We start from the raw sequence: 27,158 nt of genomic DNA, 5'->3' as shown, positions 1-27,158 counted from the left end.
ATGTAGGAAACAGAAAAATAGTAGATATATATTTACTCAAGACCCATATAATTGGTCCCCGACCCGACCTTGGGTCCCGAGTCCTGAGCCACTGTTTAGGAACCAGTGAGACAGAGAGGACGCCCACCTTGTGCTTCTGCTGAGCCTCGCTGGCATCCAACAGGTCCTCTCCCTCCCCAGAGGCCACCTTCCTCTGAAAGTGGGCATTCTGCTCCCGTAAGGCCACGATCTGTATGGAGGGAGACAGCAACAACACAACACTGTAACACAGTAGTTCTCTGTAAAGTGAACCATTTGGTTCTATTTAATTTTTTGTTAAACATCCGCATTACTTCCTTTACAAGAGGTCTACACAATTTCAGAATGTAGAATCATTGTTAGTTTGCCTGTTATCTCTCCTAATGGTACCAACATCAATACATCATGGAAGTGTGTGTTACCAAGTGGGATTGTAGATCTGCTATGTGTCAGTAATAAAACCTTAAAAATGACATAACGGACATGAGGCAGACTTGCAGGTGAAAGATAAGTTTAATAAGTTCCAGGCCTGGACAACATAAGTGAAATAAGTGAAGAAAATAACTCAAAGAACATAACTCAACATAACTTAACAGAGAGGTACTGGAGTCAACCTCTCCCCATGGCAGCCTCCTCTCTACTGAACCATTTCCCCTTTATATAGACTCCTGACTCGACCCCTGGCTAAGCAGTCAGCAAATCACAATGCATTTAGCAACACACAAGACGCTCCCCCTAAAGCAATCAATCAGAGCTCTCTTCAGGCAATCAAGGCAGCGTCCCAATTACAGCATCTGCATAGATAAACACAGGTATGTTAGATTCACATGTCACAGCAGAATGTGCACCTTCTGTGGGACTGAGAATCCAAATGTCAACATACAATACAGCATAAACACAATGAATGTGTTATGTGTATTGTTGAACAGCATACATTACTGTGACAGAGGCTGCTCTCAGTGTGGACAAAATCCTATCCAACGACAACAACATATTTAAGTTTTCTGTCTGTCTGAGAGGCTAAATCTCATCAAATGGTGGTCTGTGGTGAATAAATAATGGACCAGGTGAAAAGGGTTGAAAACCACTGCTCTAACACAATATCTATCTTTAAATGCACCATGTCTCTGTACTGTACGTTTGTCTGTACGTACGTGTGTACGGCTGTAATGCACGTAACTCGAGAACCGACTTCAAATTCGACACACGCGTTCCACACCCCCGCAGGGAGGGCAGTGCACGGTTGTCCAGAACTGCCACAAAAGGCCTCTGCCCGGGCTCTGGAGAGGGCCCCTGCCCATGCTCCATATATAGAGCTGGCCTGTTCTGACATCATTCTGACATCTGTATAGACTCCATATTTGGGCATGCCTGACAAAGAACTCCATCTATGGGCATAAAAGGGACACATAATAACTGGGTGCGTGGGTGGGGCATGCATTTCCAACTTGTATCGTTCCATGTAGGCCAGTGCCCAATAGGGTTGGGTGACGATACGAATCTATCGTCAATCGCGAATGTACGAGTCCAATCGCCGAATATTTTTATTAGGCGATTTTTCGGGACGATTATTTTCTTTTGCAAAATATTAGCCCAATTAACCTGTAAAGTGTGAGCAACATGTGAATCAATTTGGGCCAGCAAAGTAGTAACAGCGGCCGGGTGGAAAACCCCTCCTCCCTGGTATGCTCCCAGTCCCCGCACCGCAGCATCGGGGAACACTCTGGCAGCCAGAGTAAAGGCTGGGAGGGACCGAGCCGAGGGAGGCTACTGTACTGTAGCCTACATGTTGTTTATGCTCCGGAGTCCAGACCCATGCAGTTTAATAATATACAGTCACAACAGAATGCACACTGCTGTCTCGTGTCTCATCACAATCCCAATGCGCCACCCGTGAAGTCGGGGGGGAAATAAAAAACAGGCTGCTAGTGTTAGTCTCGGGGATCGTTAGCTTAGCGCTTAGCTTAGCGTGTAGCTACTGATTCAACCCACTGATTGAACTTCATCTCCGCCTGTAATCTAGGTTATTTTTTTATTGACAACGTGAACGAACCCCGACACCAGCGCTGCAAAAATAGACAGATCTACAAGCTCTCAACGCGTAGCGAACGGCGCTGCAAAAACAGGCAGGACGCGATGCCTTGAGAGCTTGTGGATCAGCCGGCGCTCCGAGGGGAGGGAGGCAAGAGTTCTCCGGGGAGGAGGAGAAGTTACCAGGGCAGGCTACATGTTGCTGCGGCTAACAACACTGTCACCAGCCAGTGGTTGTGATGTTAGCTTGGCTTGCAGCTGCTTGTACGTTCCAACTTCACTTCATCTCCACCTGTAACTTATTTTTTATTTTGTTACCCTGGCTGCGCGGCTGCGCTGCAAAAATAGACGGATCTACAAGCTCTCAACGCGTAGCGAACGGCGCTGCAAAAACAGGCAGGACGCGGCGCCTTGAGAGCTTGTAGATCTGGCTTTTTTGCGACCTGTAGTGAGCTGTTCTCACTTTACTTTTATGACACGAATATATCGTCCATCGGCGATTTTTGGACAGACGATGGGCGATTGAAAAAGATTGGCATATCGCCCAACCTTAGTGCCAGGCTCTGGACAGGGCCCCTGCCCAGGCTCTGGACATTTAAACAAAATGCCTAATAGTAATAACTAAATGTGATGTCAAAGAAACAGAACTCATCTCACATTTCTGTCTTGACTAGTGTGAGACCAATATAGGGCCCAGTTTAATGTTTCTTAATGATGTGTCCAGCGACCATTCATGTTTGTAAATCAGACAATTTAACCAAATGGACCATTTGGTTCCATTTGTACATTCTCAGAGTTAAATTAACACCAAGGATTTCACACACACACACACACACACACACACACACACACACACACACACACACACACACACACACACACACACACACACACACACACACACACACACACACACACACACACACACACACACACACACACACACACACACACACAATATGTAAACTCATATTACAGAATCATACTGTGTATCATAATCAAATGATGCAGCATTGATGTTGCCGATTCAAAGTTACCGAGCTAGAGAACCTCCTCGGGAGCTCAACATACAGTGCCGTTCTTTTAAACAATTAATGTTAACACAAAATCCCACAGGCAGTGTATTTATCACTGAAGCGTTGCACGGTTCTCCTCACATTAACATCAGGGACTTACAACTGTGGAAGGAAGCTCTAAATGTTTCAACAGGACATTAGTATCGCTTGTATAGTATTGTTTGGTGAAGAACTCTTCTCCAGCGGAGCTTCCCCTCTTATGCAATCCCAATAAACCACAGTAGATTACCTCTCATCAACAGCCAGCGTTTTGGAATGTCTGCAACACGGCCCTAATCAGCGATAAGACGCACAACAGCATATGTGCACTGAGACAATAACTATAATTATCGTGTTCGGTGGACCTCGTTTCTTGCTCTATCAACTGCAGCATCTGTCGTTCCGTCATAATCCTGTTGCCAGGGGTGACCGCAGCAACAATAATTAGGGTCTTCCTTGACAGCGGTGTGTGATTATCTCTTTTTGATTGTTGGGGAACAGGCAGGAAGAGACAGCTGTAATCGCCCAAATTGCTGGCCAACCTGGGCAGCGCACGTAACTCTGGGTACATCCCATTATAGACTTCATAAACAATTTTACACCATCCCATTAAAAACAATGACAGCCACCACGGCGCAGAGAATTGATGGGTTCCTCATTTCATCACCTGCCGCTTTCCAAACTAGGCTTAATTCAGCCTGAAAATTGGGAGTGGAGTCTAGGTCATTTGCAGCCGACTACCATTAAAAATAACACGGCCGTGTCATTATTTTGTCAAACTTTGCTTGAAGTATTGTGCTGAGATCACAACAGATGTGCAGTATGCTACTGAGATATCATTGCTCTCGGGCAAAAACCTTGTATCTCCAAATTTCATCTTTATATATTTTTTATACTTTGTTGTGTGATACTTATGTTGCTCAAAAGTAAGGAAAGCATCTGATCTACAAGCTCACGTGTCACATCGCAATTCCATCCGTTGTGAGCTTGTAGTTTGGCTATCGTTCAGGGCTGGACTGGGACAAAAATTATAGCAGAAACTATACCGCCCGCTCCATCAAACACACAAACAAGCCCTAATACCACCACTTTTACAGAACAACATAAATGATACAAACCAACAGACAACTACACAACCCTTTGTTGCTCTCACAAGAATGATGCTGGCAAAAGGATTCAGGATAAAAGAGGGTTTATTTGTCACTCACTGAGTGACAAATATCACTGCGGCTGACCCTATGATCGTGGCCCACCGGGAATATGCCCGGTACGTCCTATATGCAGGCCTGGAATTTCATCCTTTTAGGGGCAAGGCCACTTGGCCTTTAGTGTGGTCAACTTTTTGAGGGCACAAGGCCAAGTGCCAGGGCATGAAGGCCATCAATTAAAACAATGATTTTAAGTCCCCGGTCATCATTATTTTAGCTTAAAGGTTAAGGATGATTACATTTTTTTTAATTTAAAGGCGAACATTGGTTCAGAATAGTTCTTCTTAAATAGCCTACATTCATTGTTATAGCCCTATGTTTCTGTTCTGCCTTGTTTGTTTTTCTTCTGCTATAGTCACAACTGTGTGATATGTTCCTTGTTTTTAATTTTCTTCTATTGTTTATACTGTGCAAATTGTTCAGCACCTTCTAACTTTGTTTCAAAAGGTGCTTTATAAATAACATTTACTTAATTACTTACATAACTTTTGAATGAGGGCTTGGTTTAGAAAAGCCTATATTTTGTGCTAAAGTAATATATTGAATAACATATAAATGTAGATTTTAAGGCTAGACTGGCATATGGCATTGTGGGGCTGCAGGACTGAGGACTCTGGAGATAAGTCAAGTGTAAAAAGCATTTTGTACAATTGTGTGCTTATGAACATTTACCACGTTATGTCCGCATTGATACAGAAATGAATGATTATTAAGCGAGCGACGCGTGGTGTACAGTGAGCGCGCTCTGGTGCTTGGCTACTAGCGTTTGGCTAGCGATATTAGCCGTGTAGTGGCCAGCGTTGGCTGTTTAAACAATTTACTCTGTCAACTAACGTAGCAGACGATAGCGTGGTAAATGGTGGAGGAGTCCTGCAGTCTATGCTGTTGCGTGGTGTTGTTTTGTGAGTTTATATGTCCATGAAGACGAGTCACGTTGGTCTTAACACACGGGCTCTGTGTGATAATAATCCTGAAGCGCTGAGTGTCAGTGTGAGTGAGAGCTGTCAGTGCGTGTATGCGTGCATGGAGCGGAGGAGGAGGAGGGAGGAGGCAAAGTAACGCGAAAGAATCAAACCACTTGGCAAATGGCAACACAACTACAATAGCCTACAGACAATACAAGTCTGCGCGAGACGTTTGGGGAAGGTTACCGTAATGACTGGAAAATTGCGCAGAGGACAAACGGTAAAATGAACTGCTGTGGGCGCCGGTCGGGGCACATGGGCACCGCGGCCACTGTGGCCGTCTGGGCATATACTTTTTCGAGGGGCACAAGGCCAAAGAGAGGGGCAACGACGGCCATGGCCGCCGTGGCCGCCGTGAAATTCCTGCCCTGCCTATATGGCCAGTCCAGCCCTGCTAGCTTGTGTGTGTGGGTTTTATAAATATTAAACCAATGAAATATACTGCCGAAATAACTACAGCGGAACATTTGGAACACAGGTTATAGAATCGGCCTCAGTCCAAAATGGTAGCCTTGCCGAGCCATGAGGCCCATAGGGCAGGAGCCTATCTCCTGTTTCTGTAGTGTGAGGCAGCTTGATGTACACCCCCTGGACATGACGCTAGTACAGTATGTTGCAGGGACTTACCCCCAATCCAACCCTTGATGCTGAGTGTCAAGCAGGGAGGCACTGGGTCCCATTTTTAGAGTCTTTGGTATGACCCGGCCGGGGATTGAACCACAAGGCCACTGAGCTGGTCAGTCCAAAATGGGTTAAAACATAATTCCTCACCTTCGGCCAGTCAGGCCTGACGGGGATAATCAAGACTCCATTGCAAGATACTGAACATTTGTTATCAGAACTTAACCACACAACTCACTCAGGGTGTTGTTGTGTGTAGAGTAGACGGTTATTGGAATGCCATCAGAGTCCAGAACCAATATGTTGCGGTGCTCAAAATTCCATTAGTGCCTATATATATGCATACACTACCCCAAGGAGGAAATTCTCTCCAGCCAGACATTAGGTGCGAATGAAAGCATGAAGGAAGAGCTTCAAGTTACAGCTCGCACTGCAATGACATGTTCAATGACGTTTTAGTCAATATAAATTACGGCTGTCTGGTGACTTCATCTTGCTCTAAATGCTGTAGCTCAGACCTCGCCTGGAATCCATAACCTGCCACCACCTGTCACCGACCAAGGTGACAAACTGAGTTGTTTTAACCCATTTTGGACTGAGGCCGATTCTAAAAAGCCCTCTAAATCCTGACCTAAGCTTTCTGAAAAACTTCAAATATTTATATAGCAGTACATACTGTACAGAACCCCAAGAGGGGTTCCCGTCCAGAAGGGTTAGAACACCAAAAGGGGTTCCCACCCAGAATGGGTTAAAGGTATATTCAGTGATTTCACTTAATTCAAATATCACTTTGTTTTGTTGTGATAATCCTCCCTACTATAGAGTGTGCTGATCATGTTCCTCCCTGTCCCCAGTTAACCCCTGGGGGTCAAAAAACCTTACAGTAGATTTTGTTTTTGGCTAGGTGGCTCAACCTTCATCCAATCAGGATAGAGAGGGACCTTCCGCCAATCACGATCGAGTGGGGGCGGGCCTTGGTGTGTGTGCTGTTGGCCTGTCGCGTGTCCCCCACTGTAGTGCGTGCATGTGCACATCTTGTTACCGGGGCGGACCGGGGGGTTTTCCAAATCACCCAAATCACTGAATGCTCCTTTAAGTTGAGGCCGGAGGCCTATGTGAAGATATTACCTCTGATTAATTATGATAGGTGGCGTCTTCCACTTCTCATTAAGATCGGACATTCACTCTGAAGATACTAATGGGTTCACTTGCCATGAATGCACAATAAACTCTACCCATTGCTTTTTAATGAGGGCACACAATTACAGCATGCCTCCTTCCTTATGTTGCTGTAGTATTGAACAGAAGCTGCCTGTAATTTCCCCGGCTCAGAGATCAAACGCCCACACAACCCCCTGACAGGCTGCAGGCAGCAGATGATTGAGGACAGTGTTAGGGATGTGTCTCGGGGCTCTCAAATTAGATACGTTTTCCAGAAACGAAATGAACATGACTCCCTTTCCCTTTTGATGTTGTTGACCCCCACCCCACAACTTCCTTATCAAAGGCTACTGTCTGAGACACAAGGACAGCGAGCAGGAGAGGATAGCAGCAACGCTAAAGAGCAAAAGGTGTTTTAATGTTTGCAGCCCATATTTAAATAAATGGCTTTTACTTATAATTCCACCGTGAGTACCTAGACTTGGATTTTTATGCTTTTGTGTTTGTGGCATATGTTTTATTCCTCTCTCTCTCTGAGGTGTATTTTGTTATTGACTGAACAGCGACATTATTTCTTCATCTCTCTGACATGTTTGACATGTCTAGTGCAAGGCCGGAAAGTGCATGGTGTGAAGGACAGGGAGGAGAGACAGGACGGACATGCATTGCAGACAGAGGGATCGGGGTGCTGGCTGGTTCCTCATGTGTATAAAAAGATTGATCGTGTCAAGGTGAGAAGCCGGGTGCACGACATTCTCTGGTGCAATGCGCTTGAATTAAGATCAATCACGCATTTTGGAGCCAACACACGTGCGTGTACTGTACAAAGTACTTTACACTCTGTCGTACTCTGCACGCACAATTCCCACACGCACATTTCCGACACTCAAAAAAACAACTGTGTAATAAGAGCGGAATGTCTTCATTTCACTACATACGGAGTCTGCAACACCTTGGGATTCCTTTAACGAGGCTGTGAGTTGTAACAATGCGATTGGAGCTGACAAGATAACAGTATGTTCTTCAAGATCTTCCGTGTTTCCTGACAAGGTCTTTTATCTTATTCAGCCTACACTGGTCCCATGGTGGCCCCAAAATGCCTTCACAGAACAGCTGGATTCAATAACAACTTCAATCTCCCCTTGGACACATTCCACTTGGATCCATTTAGGCCTCCGTTAAGGCACGGCCCATGACAACACATTCTAACGAGAGCAGGATAGCAATCAGTGGGCAGCCACTTAACCACCTGTGACTGTGTGAGGTCAAAGGATATTTAATGACATTTATGTCATCAGGCACGGTGGCGGTCTCTACAAAACCCAGAGGGAACAGAAGGGGTGGGGGCGGGTGGCTGCTCGGACCACCAGACCTCTATCCCAAATCAATTAGCGGCCTACTGGCTTGTCAGGCAGCCAGTCGAGGTCCCTGGCTGGCTGGCTGTCTCTCCGGAGCCTCTGGAGTGTGGATGTTTCTATTCAGGCAGGCCTGCTTTAACCAGCTCCTCCCCTGCATCAAGGTCCCATCAATCAGTCATCTGTCTGGTGCACTGGCGAGGCACCAACACCACCGCATATCGAGGGAAAGGCCCGGTGAGTGTAAAGAGCTGCGTTTAACCTTGTGATCTGACACAATTCCTCACAAGGCGGCATTTATTAAAGCCTCTGTCACGGACTACATACACGTCAGTGTATGGAAAAACTGTGACAAGAAAAGAATGACAACCAGGCTCTCTCTCCTCTCCACCCCCGAATTCAGGGGTGGGCAACTTTGATGATGGAGAGGGCCACTATGGTTCCACATTCACTCCAGAGGGCCACATTGCATATACTGTCATATCAAAAATAGCATCACCATATCATCATCACCATACATCATCATCGTGATAAAAGGCACCACTCGCTCACTTCACATGGGTGTGAATTATGAAAGGCGCTAGCCCCTCCAACACCTGGCTTTGTGCCCCCCCCCCCCGTGATGTCATGTGTTTAGCCAAGTCTATGGACTTTTTACGTTTGCTTTGTGTGTGCCCCCTGTGACGTCATGTTTGTGCGTGCCCCCAAAGGCGCCCCATACTTCACAGGAGTGTGATTCTTCTCCCCAGGACTGGGTGGCAGGTAGTGTAAGCAGGTGTGGCAGTCTGGCAGGCAGTGCAATGCCAGCCCGAGGGGGTTCTTTCTCAGCTGGAACAGGACCATCTGCACTGACGTAACCGCTGGCATGAGACCAGAGGTTGAGGACGGGAGGGGGCTGTAGCGCCCACCCACACCCCCCACCAGTCCGCCCACCCATCTGCCCAGACCTGCCCCTATATTCGGTACCTCATCTGTCAGCACCACCGGTCACTGTGGTCAGCCACTCACTCACATGTATACAGTCATATTCTATATTCCTTCTGAAGGCGTGCTTTTCTTCCTCCAGCTCTCAGATTGATCAATGAACCAATCAATTTCCAATCTTTATCCATTATCCATACCAAAGCATTCATCATATCCATCCATTCAGCCAACCACCCACCTGTATACATACTACAACAGGGATGAGCCAAACAAAGAGAATGGGTGTAATAAGCCAAGTATTTAACGGAACTGACCCCTAAATTGACTGTTTTGTTTTACATGATCTAAATGTGATAATAATTGTACAATGCATGGGACATAATATTCATCGTTGTGATATTAAAACATATTTAGAATAGTGAGTCACTCATGAATATTTTTCTTTACTGCAATAACATCAAGCGCATTTAGTACGAGAAATTAAACTACAGTGGGGCCTATTTGGACAGGGGTCCCGACCCCTTATTGGAACCCCATCTAGAAAAACACTGGAATAAGCTGTGTTAACGTAGCAACTCCTACCTCCTGACTGGCTGTTGTAAGCTCCTCCTCCAAGGCCGACACCCTCTCCAGCGACACTCGTAGTCTCTCTCTGACCTGAAACCAAAGCAACCGATAATTCATCACATGTTCTCCGCAATGGACCCGTGGTCTCTGCATCATCATCCATCATCAACAATCCAATCCATGTTGCATGTTTGGATATGCATTCAGTATAATAATTATGCATTCATTCTATGCCATTCTATGCCTAAGGACCCCCATGTATTTGGCCGCGGACCCCCTTCAGAAAATTATTTGTGCCAGGGACCCCCAAACACAAGATTTGTGTTTAAAAAAAAATATATATATATATATATTGTTGAAGATAGTCAATCTACAAGCTCACAACGTAGTGTAATGTGACACCTCGTGAGCTTATAGATCAGCTATTTTCAAACGTAATGTACTGTATGCTTGTTTCCCCTGTCCATTAGCCTTCCACACTCCTGAGGTTAACGTGATAAAAGAGAATCCTTTCTGCCAGAGCCAAGGGAACCCTTTTCTGCCCTCGGCCTTACATTAACACTCCTGTCATGTGCTTTGAATCCAAGGCTAAGCTTCCGTTCAGGCCTATATGAGGCTTTTACGGCTTCTAAAGCACTGGTGGGCTGAGAGGATATTCCTGTGCGTTCCTCTGCTGCATCGGCGAAGAGTGGAGAGGAAGAGGGGAATTCATGGCTTAACACATTCCCTCCCGTTACACTAGGCGGGATCGTGAGGCCAGTGCCGGTCAAATGCGCGAAATACCAAAGTAGAAGAAGAGAAAAGGAAAGAAACATGCGCAGTTGAGACCAGGAAGTTGTACATGCACAAATTTGGGCATGTACAACTTCCTGGTCTCAACTGCGCATGTTTCTTTCCTTCCATGGAGCACCATGGAGCAACATGGCGTCGCCCGTACGCTCTTCGCGTCTCGTCCTCTTTAGACAGTCCTTGTGGGCAACCAGGAAGTGCAGCCCCCCAGCACACTACAGTGTGGCTCACTCTAGCCTGTGGACGACCCGCGACGGAGTTGTTTTTATCGGCGCGATGTTGATCATGGATTTATAAGCTCCCAAACCTCTGATTTTGTCTCATTTTGAGCAGAAAAACGACGAATAAGCACGTGCACATGCATGACGGATTATCTCGTTTCAGCACAGATTGTCTTAAATGCTTTCTCCTCCACGTTCACATATTTGTCATGATGGAGCAGTTGCGTGCGGCGATGCCGTGACCCCGCCCCCTCATTATTTGGCCCAATAGGACCTTAGATCTCAGAAGAGGCTGATCCTGGATTACAGGCTAGCCGAGAGCCTCCATGTCCTCAGGATGGACGTCAGGCACATCAGCCGACCGGTAGGGTTGTCACAATTGTTACATCATTGTCCAATCGCTATTATTAGAGATAATCGCATTATTCTGTCATGATCGTGTCCATGTTGAAAAATGTTCATACATAAAAAAAAGGAGAAATAGCTGATCTACAAGTTTACAATGCTTGGCAGGGACCCAGAGACACACAAAGCTCCGTATAGGAGTGGTTGCACCACTCAAAAATGCCAAAAACACAATTCAATCGTTCATCGCAATTATTTCTGTTACAATATCAATCATCAAACAACATGTGTAATGGTGACAGCCGTATGGCCAACTGGTCCATCCTTTATTACACTTCAACAGCCTGCAGTTTGTAATCGATGGCTTTTTTGTTGAAACGGCTGAATGGATTATGGTGTCGCTGGTGCTGATAACACATCCAGTACAGTAGGGGTCAGCAGTCATAAATCAATGGGCTCTGAGGAGCCGTTTAGGAGGAGAGGTGGGTAACGCCCAAAATGAAATCAATCATCAATCATGACTGTACAATAACACGCAGGAGGACACTCGTAGTGTTACCGCTGGCGCAGCTTTAACAGCATGTACATTTATTTAAAATGGACTTTGGTTACAGTTTGTGCAATCTGGGAAACCATCTGCAAAAAAGAATACCCTTTATAAAGTATAAAAAAAAGAAAATTCAAAGGAAACAAACAGCAGAGTTTGTTTCCTTTTTATACTTTATTTTTTATTCTTTTGTTTTTGAGAATAGGCAGGTTATCTCGGACATCACAGTTCAATATATACATGTTACATTTCAGTTATTATTTGTTATACAAGTCATCCACGAATTTTGTATTTCTGTTTGCCTTTTAGGCTTCGTAATTACAGAATTGCACAGGGCACAAATGACAAAGTACTTAAGGCTATACAAAGAAATCACTGTTGTTAATTGCAGTGACAATTAATCGTCAACTTAAATTTGTAATCTTGACAGCCCTACACGTGTTCTGAACACCCTGCCGACAGATTCAGATTCAGGATTTAGTTCTCCAGAGATTACAGTTTGTGTGTGTGTGTGTGTGTGTGTGTGTGTGTGTGTGTGTGTGTGTGTGTGTGTGTGTGTGTGTGTGTGTGTGTCGTTCCTTACCTTCTCGTCTAGAGCTTTGTGGTGTTCGAACAGGGACTTGAGCGCTTTGAGGACCTCCACCTCGCTGGACACGCCGGACGGAGACTGCGCCTGCCGCTTGACCACCGTCATGCGGAGGGAGCGCTCATGTCTGGACACCAGGCACTCTAGATGCTCCAGGAGAAGCTGGAGAGACACAGAGTCAGTCATTATCTGGTTCATCATCACTGTAGCGGTGTCGACTTTGACAGCAAATTTTGATTTAGTTTCAGTCATAGTTTCGGTTTTAGTCTAGTTTTAGTTTTGGCGGGCCTTGATGACCGAATTTACACTTGGATTCATGCTGATGAGCTTGTAGATCTGTTATTGTCAGAGCACAACACCCGAGCGCAGCCAAACATAAAATTACTTTGTCTTTTAGTTCTACTGGATCTCTTCTCCACTAGTCCCTCCCTAAGACGACGAACATTTACACCATAGTTTTAGTCGACGAAATCAACACTGGATCAGAGATACAGAGTCGTTGTCATCCACATCATCTGTTATCATCATTGTCCTCAGCAGCTCATCCAACCAAAACAATGAAAATGTGCTCAAGTGCCTTATTGGTTTTACTGTCAATACGACTCGTGCTGGATGGATATCTGTCTTCCGTCCAGTGTTAACATCTACCGTCAATACTATCATCATCATCATTGACCATTTTCCACACGGTGGCTCGCCCAGGTGTTTTCACCCCCAGGGCAGGCAAATATTAATGAATTCCTTATTGTAGCCTCTGCCATGCCTTCCATTCTGAGCAGATTTGCTTGAGGCAAAAATTACCCCAGGTCCGTGAACCGAGAGTGAAAGCCACAAACATTAAATCTATCGGATCGCATATCTAAGTCAGCCGAAACATAAACCTTGCAACCGCGACGACTAGCCATAAACGACGCCATAAACCATAAACCATAAGCCATAAGCCATAACCCGATGCTCGTTTTGATTAGAATCGGAATCTGGTATTGGAATCTGAGATAAAAGCATCTGAAAAAGGTAAACAGACAAGGAGTCAATGGGTCTTTTAGATTTTTCCACTGTCAAAGGTTCAGCCTCCAGGAAGAAACCCTAAATACAAAGTTAATACACCATTGCACATAAAAACGACTCCAGGGTGTCTAATGAAGTACTGTCACCTCAAAAAACTGGAAAAAACTGGAAAACTGGAAAACTGGTTGAGATCCATTGGTCTAATGGAACGGCCAAGCGATAGTTTTCTGGTGAACAGAACTGTGGATGGATAATGCATAATAACTACTGTGGTAAACCACGCATGGAGAGTCCAGTTCCCACTGGCGTCACCGCTGAACAAAACACGCCTGACATGTCTTGATCCCCTGCTAAGTATTATATTCATAACATGTAATCATTCAAATTAAACGTAGAAGAGTGTGGTTTTGCGGGGAGAGCAACTGTATAATCTACGATAATAACCTCACTAACTTCCAAAACCTGCCGCTCACCAGGAAAGCGAATTGGCTTCTTGAAATTCAAACGATGACCCCGGTCAGTAATTTTGCTATAGGGGTTGGGTAATGATATGATATATCTATCATAACCCACTCCAGAGCCAGTTGTAACAAAGTGTAGACTAGAGGATGGGAACAGAGTAGCGACAGTAATGGTGGGCACTAACTGAGCAACTACAATGCATATGGGGCGGCGGTGCCGAGGCAATGAGAAGCAGTGGTGGAAAGTAACTAAGTACATTTAGTTAAATGCGACCTGTAGTCGCATTTACTATGAAAATGTGCGTCCGTTCGTCACCCCACGCCTCCATATATGGTCATGCCTCATGACATCACGTGACATCAGACAGACAGTGGCCTTGTGGTTAGAGTGTCTGCCCTGAAACTGGGAGGTCGGGGTTCGATCCCCGGCCGGGTCATACCAAAGACTGTTTAAATGGGACCCAATGCCTCCCTGCTTGGCACTCAGCATCAAAAGGGTTGGATTGGGGGGTCAAATCAACTAATCAAATGATTTCCAATGCGCGGCACGGCTGCAGCTCACCGCTCCTTGGCTGCGGCTGAGTGGCTCACCGCTCCAAGAGATGGGTCAAATGCGGAGAACGAATTTCACTGCGGTAACGTGTGTGACAAATCGTACGACTTTCATCAGGGATGGAGATCCCTGATGTCATCAATATTAAGCCCATATATGGTTGCCCATATAGGCTCTCAGATTTGACTGAGAGCCTGCCATCGCGCAAATTCCAGCTTTTCACCAGAGGAGAAAAACCTTTTTTTCCCCACAAAATGAGTTAATAGCACAGGCAGACTCTTCACATACTAGAGCATGTCTGAAATAAGTGTCAGAGCTGAAATCGACATGTAAATATGAAATAAATGCTTAAACATTAGCATTAGCTAGGTGTAATGTTAAAGACCACAGAAGTGAACCTTTCAAGCCTGTTTTCTGCAAAACATTACTCTATAAGCCATATCTCCAAAACTGGTGGGTCAAACTGAACAACCAATTATGTCTATTTGAAGCTATGATTCCCTGCTTTCATATGACATGAAAAAACGAAAATGCAAACAAATTCAATGGCAGTCCCTCAGTCAAATTTAGATCTCCATATATCCTGTTCTGACATTCCGTACTGTATGTTGATCCTTGTTGATCCTGACCCATCCGTCCTTCCTCTTCGATGTCTCCCTTTTGACTGATACCTGTCCATTCAAACTCTAGACGGCCCCAAAGTTATTAGTGCAGCCGCGCCCGGCAGCCGGCGAAAAATAGAAGTTCTGAACAGGCACCCTCATCAAACCCTGTACACTGCCCGATCTTCGATCTCCATGTATGGAGCTGACCTGTTCTGACATTCCATATGTTGATCTGACCGTGAACAGAACAGACATAAAAGGTTGAAAATAAGGAGATGCAAGGCTTCTGGCCTGACTGCAAAGATATGGAAGTTATTTAGCTGTGGCACTGGTCCAAAGGTATCTTACAGTCAGAGCTAGCATAGCATCACACAGACAGCAGTTGTTAGCTCTGAGGTCCACTGACTACATATAGGCCTTAATTATGATTTAAAAACAAAAATCAAAAAACAAACTTAATTAACACCTGTCTTGCAATTTCCCCACGAATCATTCAAGATGATAATGAAGTGAGAGCAGAGGCGTATCTACAATAAGGCGAGGGCAGGCGTCCGCCTGTCCAAATCTATTTCTGGCCTGGCCAAAATCCATACAATGAGACAAAAACAAGACCTACCGTTGCGGTAGAGCGCGACCCTCAATCACCCATTAGAATGTAAATGCATGCCTTTCAGCCTTTGTATCCTACTCGTCTGGCAGGTATATCTCTTTGAAAACCTTTAGTGCTACGATTGTGCACGGGGAGACGACAATTAACACATATCTTGCCTGCCCAAAATGTAATTCCTGGATACGCCACTGAGTGAGAGTAGTGTGAAAAGCATCCCCCAGCCCACCTCTCTCTGCAGTGCAATATATTCCTATACAAATCCATCATTATGGGTAAAGAAAACACAAGTCTGCCAACGACGCTTTTCGGTTTACCAACTGCAAGTCTTTTTCATGAAATTAGTCCAGGACTTCATCCCCTAATGTTTCTGTCCCCAAGAGCTTTGGGTGGACTAAAGAACAAACCAATTTGGTCTTAGTCTCACAGTTGAGCAGTCATCCATGTTTGCGTATTAATGGAAAAGTGTTCAGCCAAAATATTTGGAGCTAATGAGGTATGTTTCTGTCATTGGACACAGGCGGTGCATGCATTTGCTTCAGTGCTTCAGCGCAGAGCTTAAAAATGTACCCGGCAGACTTCTTAAAGGCCTCAATCACACTATTAAGACAAAATCGTTCTCTCTGTTCCGGGGCAGAGGGGGGAGGGGAGAGGGGGCAGAGCAGCTCGCAATTCATTTTCAATGGGAGTCACTGAGATTCACAGAACAGCTCTGCTCCATGGAGTGTGTTCTGCCCTCCCCCCCATGGAGCAGGGCTTTTCTGTGAATCTCAGCGACTCCCATCGTCTTCGTCTTAATAGTGTGATTGAGGCCTTAAGATTACCCAAGACAGAGAAGTTGGTCTGCTGCAGTGAGTCATGCAAATTATGTCACAAACAGTGAAAGGGAAAATGAAATATCTTGAATGCAGATCCTAAGGCCTATAGTATCTGTGACTGTGGCTCAGGAGGTAGAGCAGGTCGTCCAATGATCCATGGGTCGGCGGTTCGAATCCCGGCTCCTCCTGTCTACATGTCAAAGTGTCCTTGAGCAAGACACTGAATGCCAAATTGCTCCTGATGTGCTGGTTGGTACCTTGCATGGCTTCCGCCGCAATCGGTGTATGAATGTGTGTATGAATGGGTGAATGTAATGCACTATGTAAAGCGCCTTGGATAAAGGCACTATATAAATGCACCATTTACCATTTTATCTGTGGTTCCCAGCCATTTTTCTTGGAGACCCCCCTTCTAACAGGTCTGTTACTGAGCTCAGCGGTCATTATCCAGAAATAACACACCACTGAATTCAGTGATTGACCAATCAGAGTCGAGCATTCAACCAAGCCGTGTAATAAATACAGTAGATATACCCATCCGCATGCAGACTGCCACACGTACAGTACAACCAACTTTGTATCAATAATTAAGTAGCTTTTATTTGAATAAAAACATTTACAAATAACAAATGAGAACAATAAAAAAGTTTAACATTAAGGGCCTTGTGGCTTCCCTCGGATGCACACATCCATGATTAACAGAACGAAATAACGAGAATCGCAAACCCTGCTTGCAATCTCGATTGCGATTCACTGAATTGCGTCGTGTCAAATTTAAATTCGTACTGAAAACCGCGACTACTAATACTAATGCTTAATTTGTACTCTGATGCAAGCATGCCAAACATAGCAGATCTACAAGCTTATAGATTGGTCATTTTCAGTGTGCAACACCATCGTGTTACGAAATGTAAACCCGGGCTTAACCCATTTTGGGCGGAAACCCCTTTTGGCGTTTCAAGCATTCTGTTATACTTTAGCTATTGAAAAATAGCAGATCTACAAGCTCATAGCGTGCCACCGAGTGGCACGCTATGAACTTGTAGGTCTGCTATTTTTGAAAAATCGTAAAAATTGCGGCACAAATCTTTGAATTCTGAATTCTTTCAGAGCGAACGTTTTTTTTATTTCGACGTCGGGCCTAAATGGGTTAAAGGACCACTTCACCACTATTTCTTTTTCTCGTAATTTTTATCCCACGATTTTGCAACCCAGTTTTTCTCACCCAGTGCCAATTATCTAATGTAATCCTGGGCGCTACAGGGGGGGGGGGGGGGCAGCGGACTGACCTCATGCCTCCTTCTATGCATGAGGAGTCCAAGCTGCTTCTTTTCACCTGACAGGGGGGATTTTCCCAGGCCGGACGTAGCGCGTGGAAGGAACACATTATTCCGACCAGTTCCTTTCCCCTCCATCAGGCACCCTGGCTGGCCAGGGAGAGGTAGTTTTAGAGACCAGGATTACTGCATGTTTTTGTGAGGGTACCTACCCTAGGGGACACCGGGAGAACATGCAAACTCCACACAGAAAGGCCCTTTCGCCAACCCCACCTCGGGTATGGGCACTGATGACTTGGAGGAGGGAACACGCCCACAGCGTCCCCAGCGGGAATCGAACCCAGGACCTTCTAGCTGTGACGCGACAGCACTACCGACTGTGCCACCGTGCCCTCACTTCACCACTATTAAACCCATCTTCATATAATTGGTCTTCACTAATGAGCATGATAAAATACCACCATTTTTTCTACTCGGCATGTGTCTCATAGGAGGGCTGTGGGCAGTTCAGAAACCCGTCCACCAGTGACATCATGGCATTGCAACTTTTCAGGAATAGAAAGCCTGCAGTTTCTATTAACTTGGATTCCCATCGATGATGTCACTGGTGGACGGGTCCACAGCCTGAACTGTCCACAGCCCTCCTATGAGACACAGACTGAGCAGGGAAAAAAATAGTGAGACGTTGAATGCATGCGCCAACTAGCATCTGTGTCTGCAGTAAGTGGTGTATGAGCATGCATGCGACAGTTTGCAGTACATGTGATGTAATGTATGAGCATGCAAGCGACAGTGCAGTACATGCGGTGTATGAGCATGCATGCGACAGTGCAGTGCATGCGGTGTATGAGCATGCATGCGACAGTGCAGTACATGCGGTGTATGAGCATGCATGCGACAGTTTGCAGTACATGTGATGTAATGTATGAGCATGCATGCGACAGTGCAGTACATGCGGTGTATGAGCATGCATGCGACAGTGCAGTACATGCGGTGTATGTCATGCATGCGTACAGTGCAGTACATGCGGTGTATGAGCATGCATGCGACAGTGCAGTACATGTGGTGTATGAGAATGCATGCGACAGTGCAGTACTACGCCAGCGCTCCACTCACCCTCGTGTTGTTCCTCTCTGCCTTCAGCTCAGAGATCTCTTCTTCCTTCTCCAGGAGGTTCTCCCGACAGGCGTTGAGCTCCTTCGTCAGAGCCGCAAACTCCTGTGAAACGACAAGATACGAGGAGAATGGGGGCGTCAGAAACAGTCATCCATCGTACTGGATATATAGAGATTGAGTTAATATGGCAGAGACATGCAAGCAGAAGCACAAGTCAGTGTCAAAAACACACAAGACCTATGGGAGGGGTGCCCGCTGGCCTAGTGGTCCAGGTACATGCCACATATAGGCTTTGGCCTGACAGCGTGTCGCGTGTTCGAGTCCCGTTCATGGCGACCTTTGCTGCATGTCTCTCACTGTCTCTCTCTCCCTCTTTCCTTTCAATCTTCACTTGTATCTATCAATAAAGGCAGAAAAGCCAAAAAACAAACCTTTAAAAAAAATAGGTTTGAATGGGGTTTCTAGGTAAGTATGTAGGACTAGTAGCATGCCAAAGTTTGTGCTATTGCCATTGAGAATGCATTGGGCGTTTAAGTTAAAAACGGGGGGGGACATATTTTGACAGCAGAAACTGCCTGTCATAATTTCTCCCCCCTCCCTATTACAAAGCCCCCCCAGGTACATTATATATTTAAACTATTTTCAGCAATGGTACACTTATTTTTTCAGTGGGTAGATCTTGTTGAGCTGGTCATTTTGAAAGTAGATCTCACGTCATAAATGTGTGGGCACCCCTGATGTAGCCTGGCTAATAAGCCAGACCGAATCAGCCGTTGGTGGATTACGGTCTGGAGAGGCTCAATTGTACGCCCATTTCCTACACCAGAGAACTGGTGTGGCCAATCGGGACACGGTATGCAATATGGGCTGGCTTTGGTACAGTGACGTTCAATGCTTGAGACCTTTGACTGACAGTAGCTCTAACCAATTGCGTCAAAGAGAAAATGTTTGAACCAGCCCCCCGGGAAACAAGATCCATACACAGCATCTCCAGACTCAAATACCACACGACAGTGTGATTTGAGTCTGGCTTATTAGCCAGGCTACCCCTGATGTAGGACTAGTAGCATGCCAAAGTTTGTGCTATTGCCATTGAGAATGCATTGGGTGTTTAAGTTAAATAACTCAGAAACTAAAAATCATTTCAAAGTAAAAAGTTCCAGCATGTGTCTCCACAGTAAGCTGAATTATAAAAAGTTTGAATGGAGTTTCTAGGTGAAAGTGCTTTTTTGACGTGCCAATATCTGCCATTGAGCCCCATTGTGAATTTCACAAATTTGAAAGCACTATATTTCTAAAACTATGAAACATTTCAAAGATTTCTTTTCAGACAAACATGTCCACCGTAAGATGAACCTAAATAGGTTTGAATGGGGTTTCTAGGTGTAAGTATGTAGGACTAGTAGCATGCCAAAGTTTGTGCTATTGCCATTGAGAATGCATTGGGCGTTTAAGTTAAATACGGGGGGGGACATATTTTGACAGCAGAAACTGCCTGTCATAATTTCTCCCCCCTCCCTATTCCAAAGCCCCCCCAGGAACATTATATATTTAAACTATTTTTTAATATATATTTATATATTTAAACTATACCAGGCTGGGGGCCGAGTCCGCATGCACGAGGTCTTGCCCTGAAAATTCATTCAATGCCATTTATATCTGGGACCCCCTAAAAAATAAAAATAAAAACATTTAAAAAAAAATTCTTCACTACAGTATGGGAGAGAGACAGCATCCTGGTCGCGTGAATTCACCAGTAGTGAACCGTTACCGTTTACCGTTTAAAAGTACTCATTATGCAGAAGTTTTCAAATGTATATAAACATCTTTTTGAAAAAAAGCTGATCTTTGTAGAGCAGAACATTGTATGTACCGAAATGTATGTAGGGCTGAGGTGGTTACTGTACGTTTTGTCAAAATAATCTAGTAACTAAAGTTAAAGTCAAATACATGTAGTGGAGCAAAAGTAAAATGTTTGCCTCTGATATGTAGTGGAGTAGAAGTGAAAGTACTGGAAATTGGAAACACTCAACTAAAGCACAATACCTCAAAATTGTACTTAAGTACAGTACGTACATGAGTAAATGTAGGCTACTGTATCCATGATTCCATGTGTCCACCACTGGAATTCACATTATCAGTCTGGCCCCAAGCAAGCACTGGGCGTTTTGCGAAAAAACTAAAAGTGGAAGAGCCAATCAGCGTCTGCACTCTGGGCCCTCTGTGATTGACAATACCAATGGAACCAAATAAACCCTTATTAACCATACTTGACCAGACAAATCATTAAAAATACATTCTTATTTACAATGATGGCTTGGCAAAAGGCAAGACCTCTTGAGTGGGAAGACGCAGGCAGATAGAGAGATAAAAAGAAGAAACAAATTAAAAATTTAATCTGATGTTTCAATTAAAATTAAACGTCAAATTACAAAAAAGTAAATAAAACAATATACTGTAGTGAACCTCAGTAGAAAAATAATTGAGCAAATTAGGCTGTCTGACAGACAGCACAATTTCTCCGACCGGATATCCAAAGGAGAGCTGACTTAGAGATACAACAGCCTTTTTGCATTTCGTCTCGGTTCTCTTGCTGCGGAAGATCGGAATGAACTGGTTTTATTTTTGAAACTTGATCCCAACTATCAATGATTTAGCTAGTAGAGCACTGTTTCCCAAACACACATTGTATGGGTCCCTTTATCCTTTATTTCCTACATTTTGTTTTTAATTTATATTATTATTATTATTTCAAAACATTTTCAAAAAACATTCCCCCCAAAAAAGCACAAATTGTCATTGTCATGTCAAAACAAATCCAATGATTTGTTTCAGTAATTTCTTGGAGATAATAAGAGAAAAATCTAAGAGATTCTGCAGTGAAAATAGACGATCTACCAGCTCACAACGTGGCGTGAAGCGCCACGTTGTGAGCTGGTAGATCTGCTATTTTCACTAGTTTGAGTCGCGGGCAAACGTGTACATTTCTTTTTCGGGTCTTGAGCTAAAAGGTTTTGGGAACCCACTAGAACACCTCAAGGACTCCTAAGGGTCCCTGGACCACTGTTTGAGAACCAGCACTGTAGTGGTATCCTAGTACAGTGGTTCCCAAAGTGGGGTCCGGGGACCCCCAGGGGTACTTGAGGGAGTTCCAGGGGGGACCCAACTAAATGATAATTTGTAACCAAATGGACCCTTATGGGTCTGTAACTCAGAGAGTGTACAAATGGAACCAAATGGACCCTAGCGGGTCCATTTGGTTCCATTTGTACACTCTCAGAGTTAAATTAACAGTGGTTTTACAATATAAATTGGGGTACCAGAGATAGAAATGACATTAAATCGGGGATCCGTGGCATAATGCGTCTGAAACTGGGGGTCCTTGAAATTAATATGTTTCGGAATCACTGCTAGAGCCATAAAAATCCTCCCTTATCGGGGTCACTGGCATATGTTTTCAAATGGGGGGTCCGTGGCCTAATAAATGTTCATTTGGGGGTCCTTGACACGAAAACGTTTGGGAGCCAATGTCCTAGTAGACTTATACGTCAGCCAGGCCCAGGGCAGATAGAATCACACTGGCTGTAGTGTTATCCTAGTAGACTTATACATCAGCCAGGCCCAGGCAGATAGAATCACACATCACACTGGCTATGAATGCACCATTACAACTTACACATGGCACGAGGGAACTAGGGAAGAGGATCCGATGAGATATAGAGGCCATTTCTCCCAAACAGAAGAGGATCCGATGAGATATAGAGGCCATTTCTCCCAAACAGAAGAGGATCCGATGAGATATAGAGGCCATTTCTCCCAAACAGTAACAGGGAGAGTTGACTCAGCAAGTGATTTGCAGCCGGCAACCCAGTTAATAACGATAGTAAGGTTTGCCAGAGTATGAAAAGGTTTCAGCCTCGTCACATAAAACAGCGTTAAGTGCTCCCCTACGGCTGTTTTACCAACGGTAAAACAACAATTCAAGTAAAGCAGTCTTAACTTTTGGGGCCACAAATAAAAGGCAGAACTGAGGAAGCATGATTATGCTTGATCTGAACGACCGGCCTTGTTTTCTGCATGCGTCGGGCCGCTGTAGGCCTTTGTTTTTGCCTCTTTGTACGGCTCTCTCCGTCTCTACAGTAGTTTGTGTTGGAGACAGATGAGATGATAACAACGATAAAATACCACCCCAAAGTTCACTTTCATTAAGTGGGAATGTCAACCCCATTAAGTGACCAATGTAACCCCAATGTAATGTCTCTTTTTTGTAATGTTTTTTTCTTTGTGGCTTTCGCCTTTATTTATTTTTATTTTATTTGTATGGAGGGACAGACAGTAGGCTGACAGGAAATGGGGAGAGAGATGGGGGGAAGACATGCAGTAAAGGCCGTCGGGATCGGGAGTCGAACCCGCGGCACACTGCCAGACTGGATTACCAGCCAAGGTGCCTGGACCATTGAGCCATGGCCCAGGCCCAATGCAATGTCTCTTGACCAATGTAACCCCTACACTACTATACACTACTGTCAACTGCCCACATCCCTCCTATGAGACACAGACTGAGTAGATTTTTTTTTTTGTCATTTTATCATGATTATTAGCGAGGACCTATTATATGAAGATAGGTTGAAAAGTGGTCCTTTAATATCCAGTCAATTAAGACACTCATTAAATAAAGCTCCATGTCCATGATTCTTTTTTTATATAATTCTGATATAATAATGCAAAGGTGTAATTTCAGAAAGAAATAGGGGGTGGCAAAAAATAGGTTCCCATAGCCTCATTTCTGAAATAGTTGAGAGCTTGTAGATCCACTAAACCGGAAAATGTTTGAAATGTTTGCCTATAACGATATTCCCAACATAGGGATGCCACGTTGAATCAAATCAAATTGTGGAATACAAAAAGATCCATCACCCCGTATTTTTAACACAAGAAAACAGAACAAACCCAATGCTGCACGACTGCAAATCACATTCTGACACGGAATCACATCACTAGCTCTCTGCAGCTCCATGGTGTAAACCCCAGCTGTCAGAATGTAATCCAGAGAGAGAGAAATGGCTGTGGCCTATAGTTCTAAACACTGCAACTCCCTAAGGCCACACTGTCACAGTCTGGACGGATCATTATGGCCCCTGTCAGAACAAAATCCCATAAAGCAACATGGCAACTTCCTTTAAATTGCCCCCCTAAACAAATTGACAACTAGCTTTTTTATCACAGTGAGTCTTTAGTGCCATATGGCCAGGCCCAAACAGTTGGGACCAAAGATCAGAAGAGTGATTCAAGGATACGTGTATGTACATGTGCTTGTGTGTGCACGCATCAAACCCTCCTCCCGTTTCCCTCTTTAATTAAAGTCTCCATGTTTCGCCACCTAATCAATTTCTCACACCAAATCTGCCACAGACAAGGGAAAGACGGAAACAAACAAACACACGTGCGCACGCAGTCACGCACACGCACACACACACACACACACACACACACACACACACACACACACACACACACACACACAGTGCCAGTGTCAGACATGCACTGACAACACATCTAAACAGGACAAGATAAGACCTGACAAGCTAATGAGTGCTAATTGCTGTCCACGGGTCAGCCCAGGACGTAACATTAACCACTTAAGTCATATTTAAATACATTTAAGAAAAAGAAAATAAATATCTACAAGTTCAAAATATATCACATCCATCCATCCATCCATCCATCCATCCATCCATCCATTTTCAACAACTTATCCGTAGTCAAAGTTGCGGGGGCAACAGCTCCACTGGAGAGCTCCAGACTTCCCTCTCCAGAGAAACATTAGTAACTTCCTCCTGGGGGATCCCGAGGCGTTCCAAGGCCAGTGAGTCGATGTAATCCCTCCATCTGTGCCTTGGTCTGCCCCGGGGTCTCCTCCCAGTGGGACGTGCCTAGAGGACCTTCCTAGGGAGACGCCCGAGAGGCATCCTAACCAGATGCCTGAACCACCTAAGCGGGCTCCTTTTCAGGCGAAGAAGCAGCGTCTCTCTCTCTCACGTGACTGAACTTCTCACCCTATCTCTAAGGGAGATGCCAGCCACCGGTCGGAGAAAACTCATTTCGGCCGCTTGTATTCGCGACCTTATTCTTTCGGTCATGAGCCACACTTCATGACCATAGGTGAGAGTACTTGACAGAAAAAGACTCACTCACTGTATACAAATGAAGGAAAACTCCTTAGACCGAGACTTGCCACTTTGAATTGCACTTTGAGCACAGAGCACTTTATGAGCATGTTAAAAAAAAAGAAAACATGTTTTCTTAAGTCTCGGTCTAAGGAGTTTTCCTTCATTTTTTATACAGTGAGCGAGTCTTTTTCTGTCAAGTTTTACTCTATGTTTTTGAGACCCTGCTCCTGTAGTCAAGTTTGAAAAAAGGACGAAGAAAGGCGTTACAGTTTTCTCAGTGCATAGGTGAGAGTAGGAACGAAGATTGCTTGGTAGACGGAGAGCTTTGCCTTTTGGCTCAACTCTCTTTTCGTCACAACAGTGCGGTACAGCGACTGCAATACCACCCCTGCTGCGCCGATTCTCCGGGCCGTTCTCCTTCTCCGTCTTCCCCTCACTCGTGAACAAGACCTTACTTAAACTCCTTCACCTGCATGCATAGGCGGCGGGTGGATTTTACCTTTGGGTAGGCTAGAATTGCGTGGGGGGGGGGGGGGGGGGGGGAACGCGCAGCAGATTTATTTATTTCCCCCAGATGGTCTAAAAATGAGTTACTTTGACCAAATTTGCTCACGAAAGCAACACCCTTGACCCAATTAATTAGCCACTGCATCTAGCTTTTAATTAAAGTTCCCTGAGCATTGTTTTGGGATATTTTGGCCGATATGGGTCTTTTTCTCAAGTCTCGAGTCAGTGTGGAGATTACCCGGCGGTGTTGCTACTTGCTGCCCCTCCTCATGACTCTTCACAGACGGCACAGAGACAGCAGCAACTCCGCTGAACGTGTCAGTGTTGCTGCAGTGGTGTGAACTGTGAACCGTGTGGTCACTGGTGGTGCTGCTGAGTGCTGACAGCCGAGCCGACTCACAGCTTCTTCTTAGTTCTGAATTACTTTATCTTTGCCTTGAAAAAGACCGTAGGGCGTAGGCTATATCCATTTTGCGTTTTTCCAAAACAAACCAGCGCGCTACTGTTTGCTACAAAGCGACTGGAAGGAAGAGGTTTACAGACATACCAAGTAGCCAATCATATGCTGATTAGGCCAGTTGCTGTATAGCTTACCCGATCAGCTATCACCAGGGGGCAGCGACAACAACACACACACACACACACACACACACACACACACACACACACACACACACACACACACACACACACACACACACACACACACACACACACACACACACACACACACACACACACACACACACACACACACACACACACACACACACACACACACACACACACACACACACACACACACACAAAATAGCCTTCTATATAATGCTGCGCACATATATTATATATATTTTAAAAATACCCAGCATAATTTTTGGGAAGGCTAAGCCTTACATACCCGCCGCCTATGCCTGCATGGGATAATGTATCACATGAGCTTCTCTAAATTCATATCTGCTATTTTAGGACATTTTGTTCCCCCTTTAATTAATGACGTGTTAAGTACCAAGGCAGACATGTTCTTGCTCTTTGTATGCGTTTAACACCTCCACAATTCAACAGCACTATATTGTGAGTAAGACAGCAGAGTAAGAAGCTGTAACATAAGGTATAACTTTCATTAAGTGTTATGGAGAGGGAAAGTTACAGAAAATAGAAAAAAGTTACAAAGTACTGTAACTTGGTTGACAGTAGCCTGGATCCAGCCCAAAGACCCCGCCCACTCTCTGAGTGGACTGCATCTCTTGGTCTGGTGTTGCACTGTGAACCTATCATTTCTTCGGTACAAAAATGTATTATCCAATGAGAATCGGTGGTGGGGGTGGGTCTAACGAACAACCAATCAGCGCAGAGTCCCGTTTTCAGCGTCATCACGCAGCGCAACACACAGAGGAAGGAGGGAAAAACAACACCAATGGCTACTGGTTGAGGGAAATTCTAATCCCCTCCCCCTTGAAATCGCTCAGACAGGAGACAATGTCAGACTGAAGCTTCAAGAAAGCTACAGTCTGATAATCCGGCTAGGTTGACAGTACATTTTGTTACTTTGATGAGTACAGTTGATGTAGCCTTGATCTACTGTATGAAAGCGATGTGAATCACAGACGTGCTATTGCTATGGCCTTCAGGGTGTTTCATCAATA

At 44.9% G+C, this 27,158-nt stretch overlaps 1 protein-coding gene across 14 annotated transcripts in view; it reads right to left on the bottom strand.

Moving 5' to 3' along the window:
• Window positions 1-27,158, bottom strand: part of ppfia2 (PTPRF interacting protein alpha 2) — a 285,017-nt gene that overhangs the window by 62,693 nt on the left and 195,166 nt on the right. For 10 of the 14 annotated variants that reach the window (XR_013789017.1, XM_079494692.1, XM_079494700.1 and 7 more), the window contains 4 exons: window positions 18,839-18,940; window positions 12,391-12,555; window positions 9,921-9,995; window positions 122-229 (listed from right to left, as the gene is read on the bottom strand). Coding sequence is in view for 13 of the 14 variants with exons in the window: in XM_079494692.1 (XP_079350818.1) it covers window positions 122-229; window positions 9,921-9,995; window positions 12,391-12,555; window positions 18,839-18,940 (450 nt within the window). In the remaining variant the exon portion in view is untranslated. The remainder of the gene's footprint in view (window positions 1-121; window positions 230-9,920; window positions 9,996-12,390; window positions 12,556-18,838; window positions 18,941-27,158) is intronic. The other 4 variants (XM_079494697.1, XM_079494699.1, XM_079494703.1 and 1 more) reach the window with 1 other exon arrangement.

Source organism: Electrona antarctica, assembly GCF_951216825.1.
Source record: "Electrona antarctica genome assembly, chromosome: 23".
Lineage (NCBI taxonomy): Eukaryota > Metazoa > Chordata > Actinopteri > Myctophiformes > Myctophidae > Electrona > Electrona antarctica.
This window is presented reverse-complemented; position numbering and strand designations above follow the sequence as displayed.